Below are 19,771 nucleotides of genomic sequence, written 5' to 3' on the forward strand. Positions count from 1 at the left end.
AGAGCCAGCAGCCACAAGCTCAGTGACCCTCTTGTCCACCGCCACTGAGCCAGAGGAGAGGGAGGGGGAGCCCTGGCTTTCTGGGAACCTCGGGTGGTGGCCTTAGGGCTCACAGTGTCCTCGGTGCCTCTTCTGTAAGCCAGGGTCCCCTCAGGTGGACGGACTGAGACCCGGGAAGAGGAGAAGCAGCCTCCTGAGGGCAACCTCAGCCCAAGCCTATCTAAGGCTGTGCTGCCCATGACTTCTGGACTTACAGACACCTGACAGACTAGAGACAGAGGCAGGAACACCAAGTCGTGGCCATTCCACCCTAAAAGGGTCAGGACACGGGAATCACCCGGCTGTGACAAGCATTGCAGGCTCCATCAAATCATCCTAGCGATGGCGTCTACCATTCCTGCTGAGCCTGGGGCAAGAGGCCACGTTGATCCCTGGCTTGTGAGGAGAGCCCAGACCTTGAAGGTGGTGGGGGAGGGGTTCTATTTCCATTCTCGGCAGCATCCGGTCCAAAGCCTGGCTCTTAACTCAGGTAGCTGAATCAAAACCCAGATTCAGAGATCTGAACTGAGACCAACTATATTCCAAGCTGGTATATCCAACAATCACCTACTAAGGACACCTACGGAGGACAAAGTCCTGGTTGATTTAGAAGGGGCCACGACCAGTATAGAGTTTCTATTCTAGTTGAAGAAATTGGAATGGCAACAGCTGAGCAAGGCTCTTCCCAGGTTCCCTATGGACGCTGGTAAGTGCAGTAGAAGGAAGAAACTTGAAGTAATGGAGAATGACAAGCAACAGCAGGAGAGTGGCCATGCCAACTTGGCAGCCAATGAACTATGCCGTGGAGAAGACCACTACACTAGGATCTGAAGGGAAAAATGCAGCCGTGCGGAGAGAACAGCAGAAATGCATAGCAAAGGCCCTGGGGCAGGAGGGGATGTGAAGAGAGAAGTGGGTGGGGTCCAGGACAGAAAGGCCCTTGGAGGATCTGGAGGTGACACACACATGCTTGTGCTCTAGTCTAATAAAATGTGCTCCCTTGGGGAAGGGTTCCCAAGCTCTGCTGGAGGGAGGGAGAATTTAGTATCTCTACCAGCAAATAATCTCACAGCAAGTGTGGTTGGAAATGCAATGGCCTGGTAATCTGGCTCACTGCAGACCCATGGGCCTGGCCTGCTGGAGTCAGGATCCTTCTCACTGACCCCTGGACCTCAGTTTCCTTGCCCCTCAGAAAGGGGGAGGGCTTGGATGTATAGTTATTTCTGCTTTCCTCTCCCGTCAGAGCTACAGTGGCCCTGTCTTGCTCATGTGAGTGGACTTAGCACATGCCAGACACAAGCCAGTCAGTCCCAGGCCCTGCTTGATGCCAGGAAAATGATCAGGTCCAGAAGTCAGGAGAGTCCATGTGCACTGAGCATCTGTAGGGAACCTGGGACTCCCCACTGCTTCCCAGTGCTTGTCTTTTCAACACTCACAACTGCCGGACACCTCACCTCCAGCCCTGGGTCCCCTGTGCCTGTCCACACCTGGCCCAGGCTTCCCCAGCCCTGCTGGGCCACACTGATTCTGCACGCTATCATAGGATGGTCTCAAATGTGATACATGACCAAGGATGACCTCTCTACCATTAGAGTGCTGTCACACAATGCCTGGTTTATGCACTGGACTCGAACCCAGGGCATTGTGCATTCCAGACAAGCTCTTACGCCCTGAGCTATCCCCCTCCAGTTCCCGGGGTTTCATTTTGACTGCTCCCTTTAGCAGCTGTGTGGATAATGAAGTCACCTGCTAACCTCACAGCCCAGCACCGCACTGTCTGAAGCAGGGTTGGGCCAGCCTCTCACCCATGGCTCCCCAGAGCCTGGCTCAGAAAAAGCCTCCATGAGAGAGAAGCCAGGGGAGTGTGAGGGGATGTGGGCACGTGTGCGGTGTGAGTGTAAGCGAGGGCACAGGACTGTGTGTGAGGGTGCGGGGGAGGGGAAGAGAGAGTGAGCACAGAACAGAACCTCGAAGCACTGGTGTGGTTCAGAGGAGAGCGCTGGCCCAGGATGCACAGGCTGCAGGCTCTGTCCCCACACTACGAAGGTAAAAGACAGGCAGAAGGAAGGAACAAGGGAAGGAAGGAAAGGAGGAAGAAAAGGAGGAAGTGAAGAAAGAGGGAGGAAAGATTCATGCCTGCTGGCCCAACTGCCAGATGACCACTCTATGGAAGTCCCAGAACTTTCCAGAAAGTTAAATGTTCCTGTGAAATTAACTGTTCCTTCTGCCTTCATGGTACCCTCTTTTTTTAAAAAAAAAAAAAAAGATTTATTTATTTATTTACTTATTATGTATACATTATTCTCAGTACTCTGTCTGCAGGCCAGAAGAGGGCACCAGATCTCATTACAGATGGTCGTGAGCCACCATGTGGTTGCTGGGAATTGAACTCAGGACCTTTGGAAGAGCAGGCGGTGCTCTTAACCAGTGAGCCATCTCTCCAGCCCCTCATGGTACCCTCTTGTGAAGAGTTCCATAGCTCCGTTTCCTCAAAAGAAGTTAAAATGCCCCTGTTCTCACCCAGCCAGAACCTTAGGAACTCCAAGTCCAGGGCTCTTCCCCCACGTATAGCCCCGAGCAACACAGGCTAGGGCCTCTGGCTGAGTGACCCCCGGCTCTGAAGACAAACGGGAAACCTAGACCGAGGACAGCCGAGAGCCAGGTCTGACTCACGGTGTCTCCTGGCTTTAGCACAGCGCCTGGCATACAAAATAGTTTTCCCACTGAAAGAACACAGAATCATCAAATTAAGATACCTTGTGTGTGCCAGAAATAGAGGCTCAGAGAGGGAAACTGAGGCACTCAGGACACACAGAAAGCAGGAATGACTAGACTCTTCTAACTTCAGGCTGTCTCCAGGAGGGCAGTGACAACCATCTCTGCCCCAGGCCATAACACCAAATGCCAAGTTGGAGGCTTCAGGGAGAATTCTGAGGCCAGATGGTCTCTAAGGTCTGGCCAGAAAAAGGCCTAAGGCAGCTAGGACACAGGGATATGTATTTTACAGGTGAAGACACTAAGGCCCAAGAAGAAAACGGACTTGGGTGCACTCCCTCATCAGATCTCTCATTGGCAAGGCTGACAGAGAGAAGAGAAGGAAGCCACGAATAACACCTGCCTCCAAGTCCCAACCCACTAAGCCTACTTCCTGTGGCCAGACTCCATACCACCAGACTGCCCAAAAACACTCCATGAAAGGGACCCCTCTAGGGACCTCACCTTACAGTGAGGATCCCATTTGTAACATGGCAAATGCTTCAGTGGGGGGTGCCTAACTTGGGTCAAGTCTCAGATTTTCTGCGGTGAAGTGCCTAGCTCGGCGGATCCAGGCTCAGGCCCCCACCTGCTACACAGACCCCACAATGGAGACTTTCCATGTCTCCAGCACACTCCCTCTCCCCGATTCCTCTCAGGAAACTGGCATTTAACTGCAGCGAACACAGCAGTCAAGAGAGGTGGTTTTCAATTTCAGCTCTGCCACCGGTGCCATGTGGCTTGGCGGTAGCGCTCAGCTGTGCCAGGCTTCGCTTTTAGAAGTCTTGGGGTGGGAGGGTACAGTGTCTCTGAAGACCAGAAGCCCACAAAAAGATGCCACCTGTGCCTGCTGCCTGCCCTGCTTCTAGGCTTGGGGTCAGAATCACATCAATGCCCATCTACAGGTTCTCAGCCCCCTCTCCTGCCTCTTTCCCTCCTCTTGGGGCAGGTCTTAGGTCTCTATGGAATGATAGGGGCCTGAATTAGAACATGGCCCCTCACTCACTTTCCTAATCTCCCTGGGCCATTTCATAGGAGGTGGGGTGTGTGTGTGGGGAGAACCAATACATTTCCACAGGCATGTAGAAGTGGTAACTGAAACAGTTACTAGCTTGTGGTGGTGGTGGGGGCTCTAGGATGCCCCTCTGTGTGTCTGGGGTTGCTGCATGTGCTGGACACCAGTAAAAGTTGGGAATTCTATTCTTCACTTGGTCCAGCTAGCTGCCCCTTCCCCATGATATCCCTGGTTTTCCACGGGGGGGGGGGGGGGGGGGACTCCAGACCCTGAGAGGTGTGGCTTCGGCCAAGTTGACTCCAGAGTCCCTAATCCCATGCAGCATCCTAGGGATGCAGTCCCATGTGCTCCTCTAGCTCCTGCAAACCTCTTGGCTTCTGATCGACCCCAAAATTGAGGCCCACGCCAGTGAGCCTTCCCCTCCCGGTCCCGGGCTCACCGGCATAACCGCGAAGGTCTTGAGCGCTTGGTTCAAGCTTCGCACCAGAGCCCATTTGCCTTGGGCCTGGGCGGGAGCCTCGCCCGGGTCAGCAGGGTTGCCGGGGGACTCCATGGTGCTGGTGCGCAGAGTCTGGTGGCCTGGCCGTAGGACGCAATGCGGGCTCCTAATTCACCTAATCCCGAGCGACACCGGCCCGGGAACCCTAAACCCGGCCATCTGCCACGGACCCATAGCAACGGCGGCTTAGGTGACGCCCGTGGGCCTGGTGGGGAGGGGGCACCACGCTGCTGCGACCCCTCCCATGGAGGTACCTTGACATCCCCCAGAATCCCGGGAGCTTCTCTGGGACCGTAGCCAGGAAAAGTGGCCCCAGGAATCTCATCTTGGCTGCAGTTTTGGAGAAAACTGGTCTGTTTTCTACAGAAGGAAAAGCCAGGCAGCTATCGGGGAGCACGCGCAAGCTTCAAGACATTTTAGGATTACAGGGAGGGTCCGTCCAGGATGGACCAGCTTCCTGCCCCACTCTCGTATGCTTCTCTGCCCTCTTCTCTTTTCTCTTCAAGTCCACCTGTCTCCATTGCAGACAAACCTCCTGGTCTGGAATCCTAGAAGCCCAGCTGCTGCTCCCTTAGCAAACACCAGCAGGGAGCAGAGTCAGGGAGAGCCGGGAGGAGAGTCAGAAGCCACAGGCAGAGCTGCCATGCCTCCATTTACCCACAGGTCTCAGGCTCAGGGACCCAGGATTCCGTTTTCCTGTTCCGGGCTAACACGTGCCTGCAGCCACTAACCCTTTCTACCCTTAGGAACCCTGATCAGAAGAGCCCTTCTCCATCAAGCCCAGCCAGAGTAACTCTCCCTGCCTGCCTGCCCACCGGGAGCCTCAGATTGCGTGGAGGAGCTGATGTGGGCTCTGGGCATTTCCCATCTTTCCATACAGAAGCCTTTTCTGAGCACAAGCCCAGAGCAGGGCATGGAGGGCCCTGCTAACACAGCGTATCCTTGAGTTCCCTTCCTGGTGGGGTACACACAGATAAGGAAGCACCGCCAGATAAGAGGTCAGTGCTGAGTCACCACAGCTCCGTGGACTCTGGAGTCAGACAGCTTAGGTCCAATCCCACCTGGCCACAGGCTGTGCTCTTTGGGCTCCTTTACCGGGGTACCTATGTTTCCTCCTCTGCCTGTCACAGGGTGGCAGCTCCACAGGGGTCTTGTGGACTTATGGACTGAGCCGGGGCCAGCACTTGGACTGGTGCTGCTAGCAATCACTGTGTTATTAAGTGAGGGCATCACTAGAGCAGAGACTGCTAAGGACACCATCTCATGGACGTCCACGAGGGGAAGAGTGTCCCAGACAGAGGGATAGCACAAAGGGCTGCAAGGGACCGGACCGGACTGGACCGGACCGGAAAGAGGAGAGGGCAGACAGTGGGTCTGGTGGATTGAGAAAGGCCCGGCAGGGGGCTGGGCGGTCGACTCAGCGGGTGGCACTGGGAAAACAGGTCCTCTCCAGAGCAACAGAGACTGAGAGTGTTCAGCAGCGAGAGGTGACTCCTTGTGTGCTAAGAATCTTTACTACGTGTGCAGCCAGGTTCTCTTCAGAAATCATGGAGGGTGTTCGTCAAATGTCAAAAAAAATCCAACTGAAGCCGGGCGGTGGTGGCACACGCCTTTAATCCCAGCACTCGGGATGCAGAGGCAGGCGGATCTCTGAGTTCGAGGCCAGCCTGGTCTACAAGAGCTAGTTCCAGGACAGGCTCTAGAAACTACAGGGAAACCCTGTCTCGAAAAACAAAAACAAAAACAAAAAAAAAAATCCAACTGTGGTAGCTCACACCTGCAATTCCACAGATGCGAGGCAAGGGGAGTGGACTTTGAGATCAGCCTACTCTGCATAGTGAGTTCAAGGCTGGCTTGAGCAACATAGCTTGACTCTATGTTTAAAAGAAAAAAAATCGCTGGGCAGTGGTGGCACACACCTTAAATCCGAGCGCTTGGGGGGCAGAGGCAGGCCGATCTCTGTGAGCTCGAGGTCCTCTGGTCTATAGAGTGAGTTCCAGGACAGCCAGAGCTGTTACACAGAGAAAGCCTGTCTCGAAAAACCAGCTAGCTAGCTAGATGATAGATAGATCAATCGATGATAGATAGATAGATGATAAATGATAGATAGATAGATAGATAGATAGATAGATAGATAGATAGATAGACGGTACAGCTGAGAATCTTATGCCTGGCATCATGCAAAGGGGACACCAAGGGCTGGAGAAGTAGTTTAGTGTTTAGGAGAAGATACTGTTCTTCCAGAGGAGCTGAGTTCAATTCCCAGCACCCATAAAGTGATTCCCAACCACTTGTATCTGCAGCTTCAGAGGTTCAACCCCAGGCATGCATATGGCATATATATATAATGCTGGCAAAGCACTCACAACATAAAACACAATAAATGAATCTGAAAAAAAATTTTTGGGTTTTTTGAGACAGGGTTTCTCTGTAGCTTTGGTGCCTGTCCTAGAACTAGCTCTGTAGATCAGGCTGGCCCCGAACTCACAGAGATCCACCTGCCTCTGCCTCCAGAGTGCTGGGATTAAAGGCGTATGCCACCACCGGCTGGCTAAATCCGAAAAAAAAATTTAAAAACATAACTAATGATAATAGCCAGCATTGTACTTAGGGTCTATAATTCTCCCTTTCCTCCTCCATGATCAGAAATGCACAAAGTCGTGATAAATCTACGATAACATGTTTGACACACAGTATGTATAGATGTACGCTGTGGAAACAGAACAGAGGCGGGGCTGTAGGGGCTCAGGTCTCATATACTGTCAAGGTTAATTTGGTCTCTGTATTGTTTTCTATTTAAGATATTAGCTCAAAGCCTAAGAGAAAACATAAAGGAAAATGAACCTTTAAAAGCTTTTTTTAAAAAAACAATGTCTGTTTCTAAGAATTTATTTTTACTTATATGTACGTGTGTCTGTGTGAATGTATGCCGAGTGTGTGGGTGCCCAGGTTGGACTCCTGAGGCTAGAGTTGCAAGTTCATGTGAGTTAGCTGCCTGACATGGCGCTAGGGCCTGAATTCCAGTGCTGCAAGCATTCCTAATTGCTGAGCCATCTCTCCAGCCCAGAGAGTTTTTTTTTTTTTTAAAAAAAAACAAAACAAAAACAAAAGACACAAAGAAGAAGGGGAAAAAATCATAAAGAGGAGGTGAGAAGGGAATCAAAATAGTAGATTGGAAAAGATCCCATCAATTAAACAGAAGGGTAGCAGTGATGAAGGAACGGGGAGAAGAAGCTGAGTTACAGAGAAGAAAAGCAGATCACAAAGGGCCTATGCAGGGGGCTGGGGATGGAGCTCAATCGGCCCAGGGCTTGCCTAGCACACATGAAGCCCAGCACTGCACAAAAGCAGTCATAGTGCCTGCCTGTAACCACAGCCCTGGGGAGGCAGGGACAGGAGGAGTGACAGGCAAGTCCCAGGTCATTCTTGGCTATCGGACAAGTTGGAGGCCGACCTGGGATCAAGGGGACTAGTCCTCAGCAGTAATTACTTTAGATATAAGTGGATTAAATGCACCAATTGAAAGGAAGAGCCTGACAGACTGGATAAGAACACGGGGTTCTACCAAGGGCTGGCCACACGAGACTCACTTTGGATCCAAGGACTTCATGCAGATAGCATTCCAGACACAAAGTAACCAAGAGAGAGCTGGGTGTTCCTGTCAGTATCAGGCCCAACAGATTTGAAGGCACACATGGTAACAAGGGACAAAGAAGTCATTATGTTGTATTAAATCTCAATCCAGCCATCAGCAGCCCAAAATTACCTTCAAATCTCCCTCTGCCTGCAAATCTGGGTCAAGTTCTAATGGTTCCCACCCTGGCCTACCACAGAGCAGAGAGGAAAGTCATGTATGATTGAAGCAAACAAACCAAGCCAAACCAAAACAAAAAACAACAACAAAACAAAAAACCTCCTCAAGGTCTTCACAGAAGTAGCACCTGCACCAAAGGGGCCTGGGTTCTTGTTTGCATCCTGTCACCGAGGGCCTGGCCACTCTGGGGACGTCTTGGTTAGGGGGGACTCTTGTTATAGCTACACAGCTTTCCTATACTGACTACACCGGCTCCCAGGCTTCCTCCCGCCCTCTGTCCCCCTGGGATCTGGCTGTCACACTTTTGCTTCCTGTGACACTCAATGGGCTGGAAACTGCTCCGGGAGTCAGGGGATGATGCTCATCCCTGCTGCTCAGTCTGGCATGGAGCTAGGCTTCAGTGGGGCTCTAGGGGGGGGGGGCAAGTGGGTGAGAACTGGCTGGGAGAGGGAGCCTCAGACACCCTAGGACTCCTTAGGGACCCTGGCTAATCCATAAGGCCATAAAAACAAGGGGTGTGTCCAGACTGGCACAGGTTCCCAGAGAAAGGGCCCTACCCTGCAAATGCCACCCAGGCAGTCTGGCCTCTCTTCCCCTAGGCCCCGTACATGCTCTTATCTTACCCTGCGCCCTTCCCCAGGCCTCCCCTTCTTGACAACTGTCTCCTGTTGGGGCCATTCCTGATCATGACCAGGCCTACCCAGCTTATGTTTCAATGACCCTGTGTGAGCCTCAGTTTCTTCATACGTGAAATGAGCTCAGAGCTTCCCCATCCCATAGCTTCACTGATCACTGAGAATGGTGGCCACACGGACCAATCTTGGACAGCTGGAAGCCTTCATAAAGCAGAAGGTTTTCCAGGAGTGGCAGGCTTTGAACAACTAGTCCACTGTCGTGCAAGGGTCCTTCGTGCCTGGCTCCCTGTCACGGCTAGGTGTGAACGGAGGACACGTGAGTCGAGTGTGTGATTCAGGAAGGCTGAAGCATACAGGGGAGGAGAGGGGAGCAATGGATGATCCGCCGTTATTTGTCCCACATGGGGGCAAACCTACACGGGGAAATACAACCATCGGATCCTTTGAGGTCTCCCGAGATCTCCTCATCCCAGATGAAGTAAGAGCACAATGCAGGGGACACATCAGAACACCATTTTCAGCAGGTGTGCGGCAGCTGACGGCCCTGAAGTCTCTGTCAAGCCCTGGTTGGACATTTTATCGGCATGACGTTATACTCTCAGACCTCCAGTGGGCAGAAGCTACCATCAGACCTTTGTCACAGAAGTGCAAAATGAGAACAGCAATTAGCCTACAGTTCCATAACTGCAGAGTCAAGGAGCCAGGAATCCAACTCAGCCCCTGCATCCAAATGGTACACTTTCAGCTCCGCACCAAACCCTACCTCACAGTGGTCTGGTGCCCAGCTGGGAACCCAAGGAGCAGGAGGTGGCTGCCCTTGTTTCGAAGGCTCTCTGGAGGCCCTGGAAGTCAGAAGACACATGGACTCCAGGCTGACAGAAGCAAAGAGGCTCCCACGGGAAATGAAGTCGGTACGGGGGCCTGAGAGGATGTAGTTAGCCAGCAATGTAGCCAAGGTCAGGGTGAGGCAGGCAGGGGAGGGCAGGGGAGGGAACAGAACCGGCAGCTCAGAGTTTACAGCCAAGGTCCTGGCACAGAAGGGGCCTGCATGCTCAGCCCAAGGGCTTCACAGTGTCATCAAAGACCAAGATGGAGTCCTCAGAGCTGGGGCATTTTGGGGGACGAAAGAAGTAAAGGAAGGATAAAAAGTGGGTAGAGCCCGCCCTTCACCCACAGATTGCTCCCGACAGGGTCCTGCAGGATGAGGTAGCCAGAGGCACACAGCCCAGGGGGAGGGGCATCTGGTCAGGTAGAGGCCTGCTTCAGAGGTCCCTGGAGGACACTCCTGAGGGCACAGGGACTCCAGACCCTCCTGGGGGGTCTGAGTGAATCCCCACTCACCAGCCCTCATTAGGCTGGCTTTGGCGTTCTCCAATGGGCCTGTGAACAAGCTCCCAGCCCCTGAAGATCTTCCCAATCTACACCAGCAGCCTGCCTTTAACACACGGGCCCCGTGTGGCCTTGGGGCTTCCAGCCAAGCTGCTCCATTGGCCTCATAGCCTGGGACAAGGGGGAACTGGTGGATGAGCCCTCATAACCCCCAGCTTCACAGCCCTAAGGCCCTGTGCCAGTCCCACCTGGCCAACTGCCTACATTCCAGGCTCCCGCTTCAGAGACCAAGGGCTCATTAGAGTCTCAGGCTGGTCACGGGGAAGGGCTGAGGGTCAAGGGATCAGAGTGGCCCTGGGGAGGAGCAGTGGAAGACTCAGCTGACAGACAACAGCACTTTGCCTCTTAGGGAGCTGCAGCTTGGTCTCTGTCATCTCACTCCAGCCAAGAGACCTAAGCAAACTTGCTAACTGCCTCCCCAAAGCCTTTCCACACTGGGACCTTCGCACAGGTTGTTCCTGTGCCTGGAATGGACTCAGGGGGATGCGTCATCCCTCCGGCCCAGAGACACAGTGTGAAAAGGAAGCCGCTGTGGTGTGCCAGAGGGGCAGACTGAGACTGGGCCTGGGGAAGGAGGGGAATCATTTACAGCGGTTCTGAAGGCTAAGTAGGAGTTTTCCAAGAGGAAGACCCAGGGACAATTTCCACAGCTAGGAGAGAAGAGAGCGTGGAGGGTGGGGGGAGACCCTCCCCAGCTCAGAGAGAGGAGATGAGGCGCACGCACTCACCTGCTGAAGAATAACCATGGTTCGACTTCAGCGCACCTTCCAGAGTGACCAGATTCTGTGGGAAGAGAACCACACTGAGACCTGAGCCCAGGCAGCTCTGATCCGGCAAGGCCACCTGGGCTCCTCCCCAGCCCGCCCCCTCTCATGGAAAACCTCCCTGATTTCCATCCCTCCCAGCACAGGGCAGACTCAGGTGCTGTGATCACCTCTACTACCCACAGCTGCTAAGCCTCTGCCACCCAGACCCCCAAGCGACTCCTAGAAAGTCACGTATTTAGCCCCACACCAGACGTGTGGGCAAAGCTCAGAGAAGGATCGTCACTTGCCCAAGGACACACAGCAGGGCAGGAAAGATTCAGGACTAAGACTTGGGCTCTGGCACCCCAGTTCCGATCTCCTCCAGGAGTTTGAGGTCACGTGGCAGAGTAGTTTATCACCTGTCCACGGCCCTCATCCCCTACCTCATTGAGCACAGGGCTAGGCCCAGAACCCAATCTGAGTAGAATTGGCTGCCCTGGGCATGGTCACTGGAAGCAGCTGCAGCCCCTAGGTCCTGGCGTCAGGTCCCTTCGTCCCTGTCTGGCCTGCTCCCCAGAGTGAGCATTAAGTTTTCACAAGGGCCCATTCAGAGGCACTGGGACAACTGATCCTTTGCCCACAACACTACCTGACACCTGAGCCCTGACCCCCAGGCCCTGGGTCTCCATGGGCACATGGTCCTTCCGGAGACCTACACCAGCCCGGGTAACTGACAAGGAAATCACACGGGCAGCGGGCAGGAGAGCTACCCTCTGAAGAGGCCGCCTGGCTCCTGCCCGGTTCATGTTAGCACAAGACTGTCAAGACAGACCTGAACCCTGGACGGTGGCTCAGGACAAAGCAGAAGCCCCAAGCATCAGGGAAAGCCATGGGGCTCTTTTATCCCTGCGAACGAGGCTCAGGACACCCTTATTTCCAAAACTAAGAACTAGCCCATGTATGAGTTTTTCAGACTGAGAACACAGAGCCATTTCTTTGTCCAACTAAATCTGATTTTACCTCGTCTCCTCAGCAACACTGGCTGGTGGCCTTTATATTCCCAAGTCACAGATGGGAAATGTAAGGCATTAGGCCACCGAGGGGAAGCAACTTGTGTAAGAAAAGAAAGATGATCAGAGAGAGATGACCAAAAAGACCAGAAGAGAGAGAAAAGCACCCATATCCCACCCTCTCTCTTCCTCTCCTCTCCCCTCCCCTCCTCTCTATTATTCTCCCCTCCCCTCCTCTTCCATTCCCTCCCCTCTCCTCCTTCCCTCCCCTCCTCTCTATTGTTCTCCCCTCCTCTCCCCTCCCCTCCCCTCCCCTCCTCCCTCTCCCATAGCCCTGGATGCCCCCATCCCACCCCAGCCCAGAGACAACTCCACAACCCCCTCTCTTCAGCTCTTCCCTTCCCCAGAACACAAGCCTCCATGTACCCTGCTCGGCACATTTTCTTCCCATGGCTATGGTGGCAAGTCCCCTGTAGGTTCAGGGAAGTCCAGTCCCAGGAACATGAGGCTGTGGGCAGGGGCTCCAGAAGAGGCCCCAGTCTACGGCTCCTCCCAGTCCAAAAGTCCCAGGGCAACACATCCTTACCTGGATCTTATCCGCACCCTCTGAGCTGCCACCTCCCAGCCTGGGGTCAGGGGCCGCTGGGGTTGGAGCCTGCAAACACTGCCCCAGCCTGAGTCTTCCCCTGAGGTTGCTCTGGGGTCTCCTGGGCTTTTCTGTTTTTATGTGGTCTCCCTGGGTCACTTTGTTTCTTTCTGTTCAGGGCAGCTGTCCAGCCAGCACTGACAACCTGCCCTCCCACTCCAAAGCCTTCTCCCAGGAGGCGGAGCCCGGGGGGGGGGGGCTCCAAGGTCTGGATACGGTGACATCAGCATGAGGGGCAGGCTGTGCTGGGGCTGAGAGGACTGTCCAGAGGCCGTCCAAGGCGCTGTGGGAAGCACTGGCTAGCCAGCAGGGATGCAAGGTATGGAGGCCCCAGGAGGCCCGGCTGGTCAGGGACTCTGGCCTGGGGTCACCTGTCTGGGCTTCAGGGGACTCTTATTGTTATGTGTGTCACTGCCTGCCATCTCTGCATGGTTGGGACCCCTGATCTGGTCTCACCTTGGTCGTGATTTTGCTGGGTCTCAGTTCCCAGTGGCCTACTTGCAGCTCCTCTTCTCCATAACACTACAAGAGACCCTATCGAGATGGGCAGGCTTGGCAACACCTGGGCTCTCAGGGGACACAACATCCAGAAGAGGACTTCCCAAGATGTGCCCCCACGAGGCTCTTCAACCCACTTCCACGACTTGTTCTAAGGGTCTTGTGTGTGCCATTTCCTGATTGCCCAGACATTTTGCCAAGTCGCCTGACCAGGAGCAACATCAGACAGGCGGAGATTCATCCAATGTGAATCAAAGAGGGTGGGAATGAACAGGATACAAAACACTCCTAGTAGGTGAGGAAGGTGGACCGACTGGAGGACTCCCTCCTGAGACCTGGCCCTTTCTCCCGCCCACCCACTCTTGGCTAGTAAAGAAGCTGCCTGTGTGGAATCTGGGGCGGGGGAGGCTCGATGGCGCGATGGCGCCACCTGCTGGACACAGTCAACTGCTACAAGACCAAGGTTGCAGCAATTAGGGAAAGCAGCCTCTGTAGGTCCCAGGGTGCCGCAGTGCAAGGTAGCGCACAGGCCAACGCTAGAGGGCACCCAATGCAGTTTTCACCCATGGTGCTGCTGTTTAGGGGCCAGGCAAGTAGTGTGGGCCTACACAGAGCCGGAGAGACACAGGTAGCAGCACCCAGAGTTTCCTCGGGGTGCAGGTGCATGGTATGGGAAGACAGGGTAAGACAGTGGTCTAGGAATCCATTTGGGTCTGTTTTGTCACCTGAGATCAGGTGGTCTGTCAAAGATGCTCACCTTGACTGGGGACAGAAACCTAAGACTCAGCATGGCGGTCCCTGTCATAGCAACCCTGGCTCTCGAGAAAGCATTAATCCCTTCCCCGCCAAGCTCACACTCTACCCTACCTCTCCAGGTTCGGCTTGCTTTCTGCGCCATCTAGAAGGGACATGGATTTCCAGTGCCTGAGCTTTTTTAGGGCACCACGTCAGAACCATTGCAGACCTGGCCTTACTTCACACCTCCCTCAGACACCTCCCGCCTCTTCACAGCCCGTGGACCAGTGCGGTCCAGCCTTTTCACCAGCGCCTGCGTCAGTCCTAACCCGGCTTCCGCCCGTGGCCCCGCCCATGAATTCCGAGCTCTAGCTACCTGTACCTCCCCAGCATTTTTGCTCAGGCTACCTGTGTCCACGACCCGTGCAGTCTCCTCTCCCCCGGGCCAGGACACAGGCCTTGAACCGACGGGCTGAGAGTTAATCAGAGGATTTGTGCATCTTCCCAAATTGCTGGAAGGGTTCCCCAGGGCCTGGGATGGGCAGGGCTCAGCAAAACCAGTCCCACGGATTTACAGGAGGGAACCTGAAGGACGCCACAGAGCTCAACAGGCAGACAGCAAGGCCAGCCTCACCTGGGACCCCCAAGTCCTTCCTTGCTTATCCCTCTGACCCGAGGTCAGCTACTCAACGTCCCTTCCCTCCTTCCCGGGTATGGGGCTGTGGATAGATGAAGCAGACAGACACAGGAAGGTCTTTCAAGAGTGGCAGTCAATATTTATTCTGAGAAGATAACATGCCCTTGACCCCAGGGGGGCGGTGACCTGGAGGAGGGAAGGCCAGGTCCTGGTGGTCCCTGTAGTGTGGGCTGCAGGGTGGAGCACCTGCAACAGGCACACTGGAGCCTTCCGGTTGCACAGGGTGACAGAGCCACTGCTCTCCCTCCTCCACCCTGTCCTCACGGCTTCCTGGGGACCAGAGGTCCCTGCACAGCCAGGAGCCAGCCTGGCCTAGCTTGAGAGGGAGAAAGCGAGAGCAGGGCTGCTGGCCCTGTTCTGCTGCAGGCGGCAGGCAGTGGCTCATTACCAGGAGAAGCTCATACAAGTTCGCTTCTTGGTTCTGGTTTGCCCTGTGCCTCAGAGGGATATGGCTGAGCTAAGTAAGACCCACATGCCAGGCCCTGAGACCCAAGACGGCATAGCGGGTGCTTACTCCTCCATTCCCGACGGCAGTCTTTGTCTGCAATAGCCATTGAGAAGTGGTTATGTGAACGTGTGGAGCGTACGATACAGAGACACGCAGTAGTACGGAAGTGGTGTGACCTGCTCTTATTCTTGTAAGAGTCCCCACAAACAGGAGTCACCGGCCTCACGCTGCAGAGGGAGGAACTGAGGCACAGGTTTAAGTGCTTGCTCGTGGTGGCATGCACAATCCAGGCTCAGGTCTTTGAAGGGAAGCCCCAGCTGTGCAGGAGGAATTCTGTGACCTTTATTTCGCTGCCTAGCCCTTCCCATGGCCGGCGTCTCAGGCTAAGAACAGAGCTATCAAGGAACAAGATGGCAGTCAGAATCCAGCCCTTCCAGCCGGGAAGAGGATCACATACTAGGGACCAGAGACTGCTGTTGTCCTAATCGTCTAAGCCTGGTCTGGAAGCCCAAGGGGGGCACACGAGGGACCCTGTGAGCCACAGCACCAGTACTGAACAAGGCCCCCTCAGGAAGGCAGTCTGGACCAGCCTGAGGATGCCCAGGAGCCAAACAGGCTCTTCTTCATCTTCCTCCGGGACTCCTCTGCACAGGTCCCACTTCACCTGTGACTTTTCACGCTCAATGCCAAAATAAAAGCCGAGGACCAACAAAATGAGTTTTAGAAAGAACAGCGGGCAGGGGCAGACTTCCCTTTTTTTAAGTGCTAAGACTATCAAATGTTGAAGACTGAAAGGGATATTGGTGGTTTGCACAGCAAAAGCATGGTGGTCTCCTTGACTCTCCGGGGGATGCTGGTAGAGTGGTCTCTGGCTAGGAGAGGCAAGTCCCTGCCTGTGACACCGAACAGATGACATCACCCCAAAGGCCTGGCACCATCCACCCTGGACCCTGGAGTCCTTTCCTCTGAGAAAACCCCCAGGTCCTTCAACAGAGGCAGTGTGTGTCCCCCTAGGGTCTCCCAGAGTCCTCCATCCACCTGCCTGACCCAGGCCACTCCTCCCAACATCACAGGCAGAGGCTGGGGAATAACACTTTCTCAGGGGTATGGCCACAACTCTTTAAGAGATGGGGGTGAAGTCGGGGGGTGTCTACCTCCAAGAAGACCTGAAGATAGGGAAGCCTAGGGCGGCTCTTTGGGCTAATTGGGCAAATCTATGTTGTGTAGCTAAATGGATGGGAGAAGGGCATCAGACAAGGAGCAAATGCCTCCTGCATACGTCCCGGCTGATGCCCACTAAGGGCTCCTTCAAGACAGCCCAAAAAACAAGGTGTAATGGGACTGGAGCTGTAGCTCAGTTGATAGAGTGCCTGCCTAGCATACACCAAGCCCTAGGTTCGAGACCCAGCACCATATAAACTGGTGTAGTGGTGTGGTGGTACATGCCTATAATCTCACCACTGTGAAAGTTGGCAGGAAGATAAGAAGATTAAGGTTTCTCTATAGAGCAAAGACCTGGAAGGGGAGCTAGGAGGGGAGGGGAGGAGGGGAAGGGAGGGGCTCGAGACATGGCAGTTTGTGTGTAAACAGAGACATCTTGGCACTCCTTGGCAGACAGGGCCTGGGGAAATATTTTCGACAGATGGCCCCTTAGCAGCAGAGCCCACTGGGTAGAGAGCTACTTGAAATCTTAGGCAAGAAGACGTCCTCCAAACACTGAGGCTCGGAGAGGGGCAGGGCTCTCCTCAGGTCACGCAGTGCTCAGGTCACGCAGTGGGTCAGTGGAGGAGTGGGAAAGGGCCCCCCCCCCCCGTGTCTGGTTCCCGGGGTTGGTCCCAGGCCAGGTACGGACATGCAAGGACTGGTGAGAACATGGCTGGGCAAGTGGGCCGGTGTCACACGGCCGTGAGGGAGGCGCTGCTGAGGACCTGCACAGCCACGGTGCCCGGCAAGTCGCTGGGCTGCCGGCGGCTGCGGTCCTGTAGGTGGAGGGTGTGGAGGGCCTGCAGGTCTTCTGGGTCCGTCTTCAGGCACACCTGGCCCAGGAATTCGTCCTTCAGAACTCGGTGGTTCCAGATCTGAGGGGAGACGGCGGGTGGGGGAGGGGTGTGTCCAAGACCAGGGGGCGTAGCCTGTGGCCGGCAGGGTGTGAGCGCAGGGCACTCCTTCCCCAACCGTCCTGGACCGAGGGGTGCCCTCTTCTAGAGCCTCATCTCCGGTCAAAGCTCTCTACCATGTAGAAAGCCTAAACACTCACCACTAGCTTGAACTGAGGGGGTAAACTCGGAACTGACCTAGTTCTGTCCCCTTTGTTTGTTTGAGACACGGTTTCACTGTGTGGTCCTGGCTAGCCTGGAACTTGCTATGTAGATCAGGCTAGCCCCAAACTCATCGAGTTCTGTCTGCCTCTGTCTCCTGAGTGCTGGGATTAAAGATGTACACAACCACACTCAACACCTCATTTTTAAGATTCAGGTTGAATCACCTGCCCCTCAGGGTCCTTTCCAGCCTTGGTATCTACAAGGCTATGATTTGCCCCATTGGGATCCACCGTTAAGAACACTTGGAAAATCTAGCAGCTCCCCTGGGATGCTACACATTTGTTTACAGATGGTTTCTCGCCCAGAGAGAGGCTGCTCTGGGCTTGGGGGACCGAAGGCGTCCTGAGAGAAAGGAGCTGTGCCCAAGGACACTGGCATTCGGATTCCCTCCTCAGGCCTCTTAAGAAACAGCCACAAGTCACATGTGATTTCAGAGTCACTTTCCCAAGTGACACTTGGTGGGAGCTCTGAGGAATAGTGGCCAAGGCTTGGACCACTGACCCCAGCTGGGAGACCAGCCTTGAAGCTTCTCAGACCAGGACTGGCTGGGGGTGGAGATTGGGAGAGGGTGGGACAAGACCGCAGGAGGAAACAGGACCTTACCTGCACAGTGATGGGCTGAGCCAGCTTCTTGCGATAGAAGATGCCTTTCACATTGTATTCCGGGGTCGAGGTCCCTCTCTGCACGGCCGAGCGAACCTTTTCACCCTCACACTTAATGATCACGTATGAGTTTGCCCCTGGAGAAAAGATGAGGAGCTGGGCTGAGGACGGAGCTGGTGCAGAGCCCAACAGGACGGGTGTCTGGGAGGGGACCGGCTAATCTGGTCTTAGTCACAACAGGAAGGGAGACAGGAGCCTGATCCACCTTCCAGACAGGAGTCCTCTACCTTCTACAACCAGGCGGAGGAAGGCGTGGAGGTGGCCTCTGGCCTGCAGTCCTTGCCTACTCTTTCTTACATACAGATTTCACACCTTGGTCTAGAGAAAGGTCTGCTCCCCGGGAAGCCTTCCTGAACCCCCAGTGGCCATCTGATATCCCCACCCTATGGGGGCTCTAGGGAAGGAGGAGGTGGGCCTCTCTGGAAGCTCACATCACCTCCTGGATGGCTGGGCCTGCAGAGTGAGTTCTGTAGGTACTGGGGTCTCAGGAGGCTGGGGTCTGTGTGGAAGGAGGAAGGGCCTGAGGTAATCTCCGGATGAGCTCACCTGTCGGGGAGTCCTTGAGGCCAGCAGCCCCTAGGACATGGACCTGGGTCACTTGCTGAGGGTAGCCACACAGGGAGCTCCAACAGGTACGAGGGGGCTCATCCAGGCGCAGCTCCCTGATACAGGGTGAGGCAGGGGGAACAGATGGCAGGAGGATAAGAAGATGGGTTCAAAGTCAGGAGCGGTACTTACTGCAGACATTCACTTAATCCTAAGCCAAACCTCATGGCAGACCCAACCATCCACTGCCACAGGCTTCCAGCCTCTCTGTCCCCCCCCCAGTACCCCACCCCCGCAGGGTCCCATCCTCCTCATGGACCACAGTGCACTGAGCACTTCCTGCATGCCACATCCTCTGTTGGGCATTATAGGTAGTATTCTGCATCCTCAAAATGGGTTTAGCAGCCCCCACTGCCTCCCAAAGTCAGTCTCCATGGGACAGGGGACAGGGGTGACAATCCAGCTGGGTGGGTGACTCCACCCCATACGACCACGGACAGATAGGGTCCTAGAGTTGGTCCCTATTTTCATCTGTATGATGGAGTGGTTAGGCCCCCTATTTGGGGTGGGAGAAGATAAACAAAATAGGCGAAAGCCACTTTATAAATTGAGTCGCTGCTCCTAGTCAAGACCAAGAGAAGCTGGGCAGGCAAGCAGGGGAGGAGAGAGGCAAGGGATGCCTATCTCTGAGGATGCCCATGCCTGGGTGCCAAGCCTTGAGCGGACATAGACAGGCTAGAGCTGCAGATTCCACCAGGCCCAGCGTGGGCTATGGGGTCACCAGCTCTCGTCCCCACGCACCGGCAGTTGGAGGGGACGTCTGTGAAGACACGGAGCAGGAACTCGCCAGTGTGGCCCGGCTCGAAGGTGGTGGGGATGATGACGTAGCGTCCCTCGGGCTGCTCCGTCCGCAAAAAGACGCTACGGGAGTTGATGTAGATGGAGCTGGCGGCCTTATGCTGCAGGCTGTGCATACGGTACTGCCGGTTCTCTTCCACCTGTGTGGAGACAAGAGGAGATGGGCCACATGCAGCCACACGTGGCCACATGCGGCCACACGCAAGTCTATCCCACCTCCCGCTGGCCACCACCAAAGGATCACTAGGATACATGGACTGGGAATGTCCAGAACTAGAGAATCTACGAAGACAAAATCAGTCAGTGTTTGGCTAGGGCAGAGGAGAAGGGTGAAGAAGCACAGAGGTCCTTGTGTTCACAGATAAACACCAGGGAAACCAGCAATGTCACGCATGCAGGGGCTGCCTCTTCAAAGGGAGGAATGAATAACCTGTCCTCTACCCAGGAGGCTGGGAGTG

At 54.7% G+C, this 19,771-nt stretch overlaps 1 protein-coding gene across 1 annotated transcript in view; it reads right to left on the bottom strand.

Annotated features, from left to right (window-relative positions):
• Positions 1-14,535: 14,535 nt before the first annotated feature.
• The window catches only part of Capn5 (calpain 5), a 50,347-nt gene continuing 45,111 nt past the window's right edge, over positions 14,536-19,771 (bottom strand). The window contains exons 10-13 of the mRNA XM_038313826.1: positions 19,257-19,453; positions 18,456-18,571; positions 17,850-17,986; positions 14,536-17,003 (exon numbers count right to left, since the gene is read on the bottom strand). Coding sequence (XP_038169754.1) covers positions 16,821-17,003; positions 17,850-17,986; positions 18,456-18,571; positions 19,257-19,453 — 633 coding nt within the window. The 3' untranslated portion in view covers positions 14,536-16,820. The remainder of the gene's footprint in view (positions 17,004-17,849; positions 17,987-18,455; positions 18,572-19,256; positions 19,454-19,771) is intronic.

Source organism: Arvicola amphibius, chromosome 12 (assembly GCF_903992535.2).
Source record: "Arvicola amphibius chromosome 12, mArvAmp1.2, whole genome shotgun sequence".
In the NCBI taxonomy this organism is placed as follows: domain Eukaryota; kingdom Metazoa; phylum Chordata; class Mammalia; order Rodentia; family Cricetidae; genus Arvicola; species Arvicola amphibius.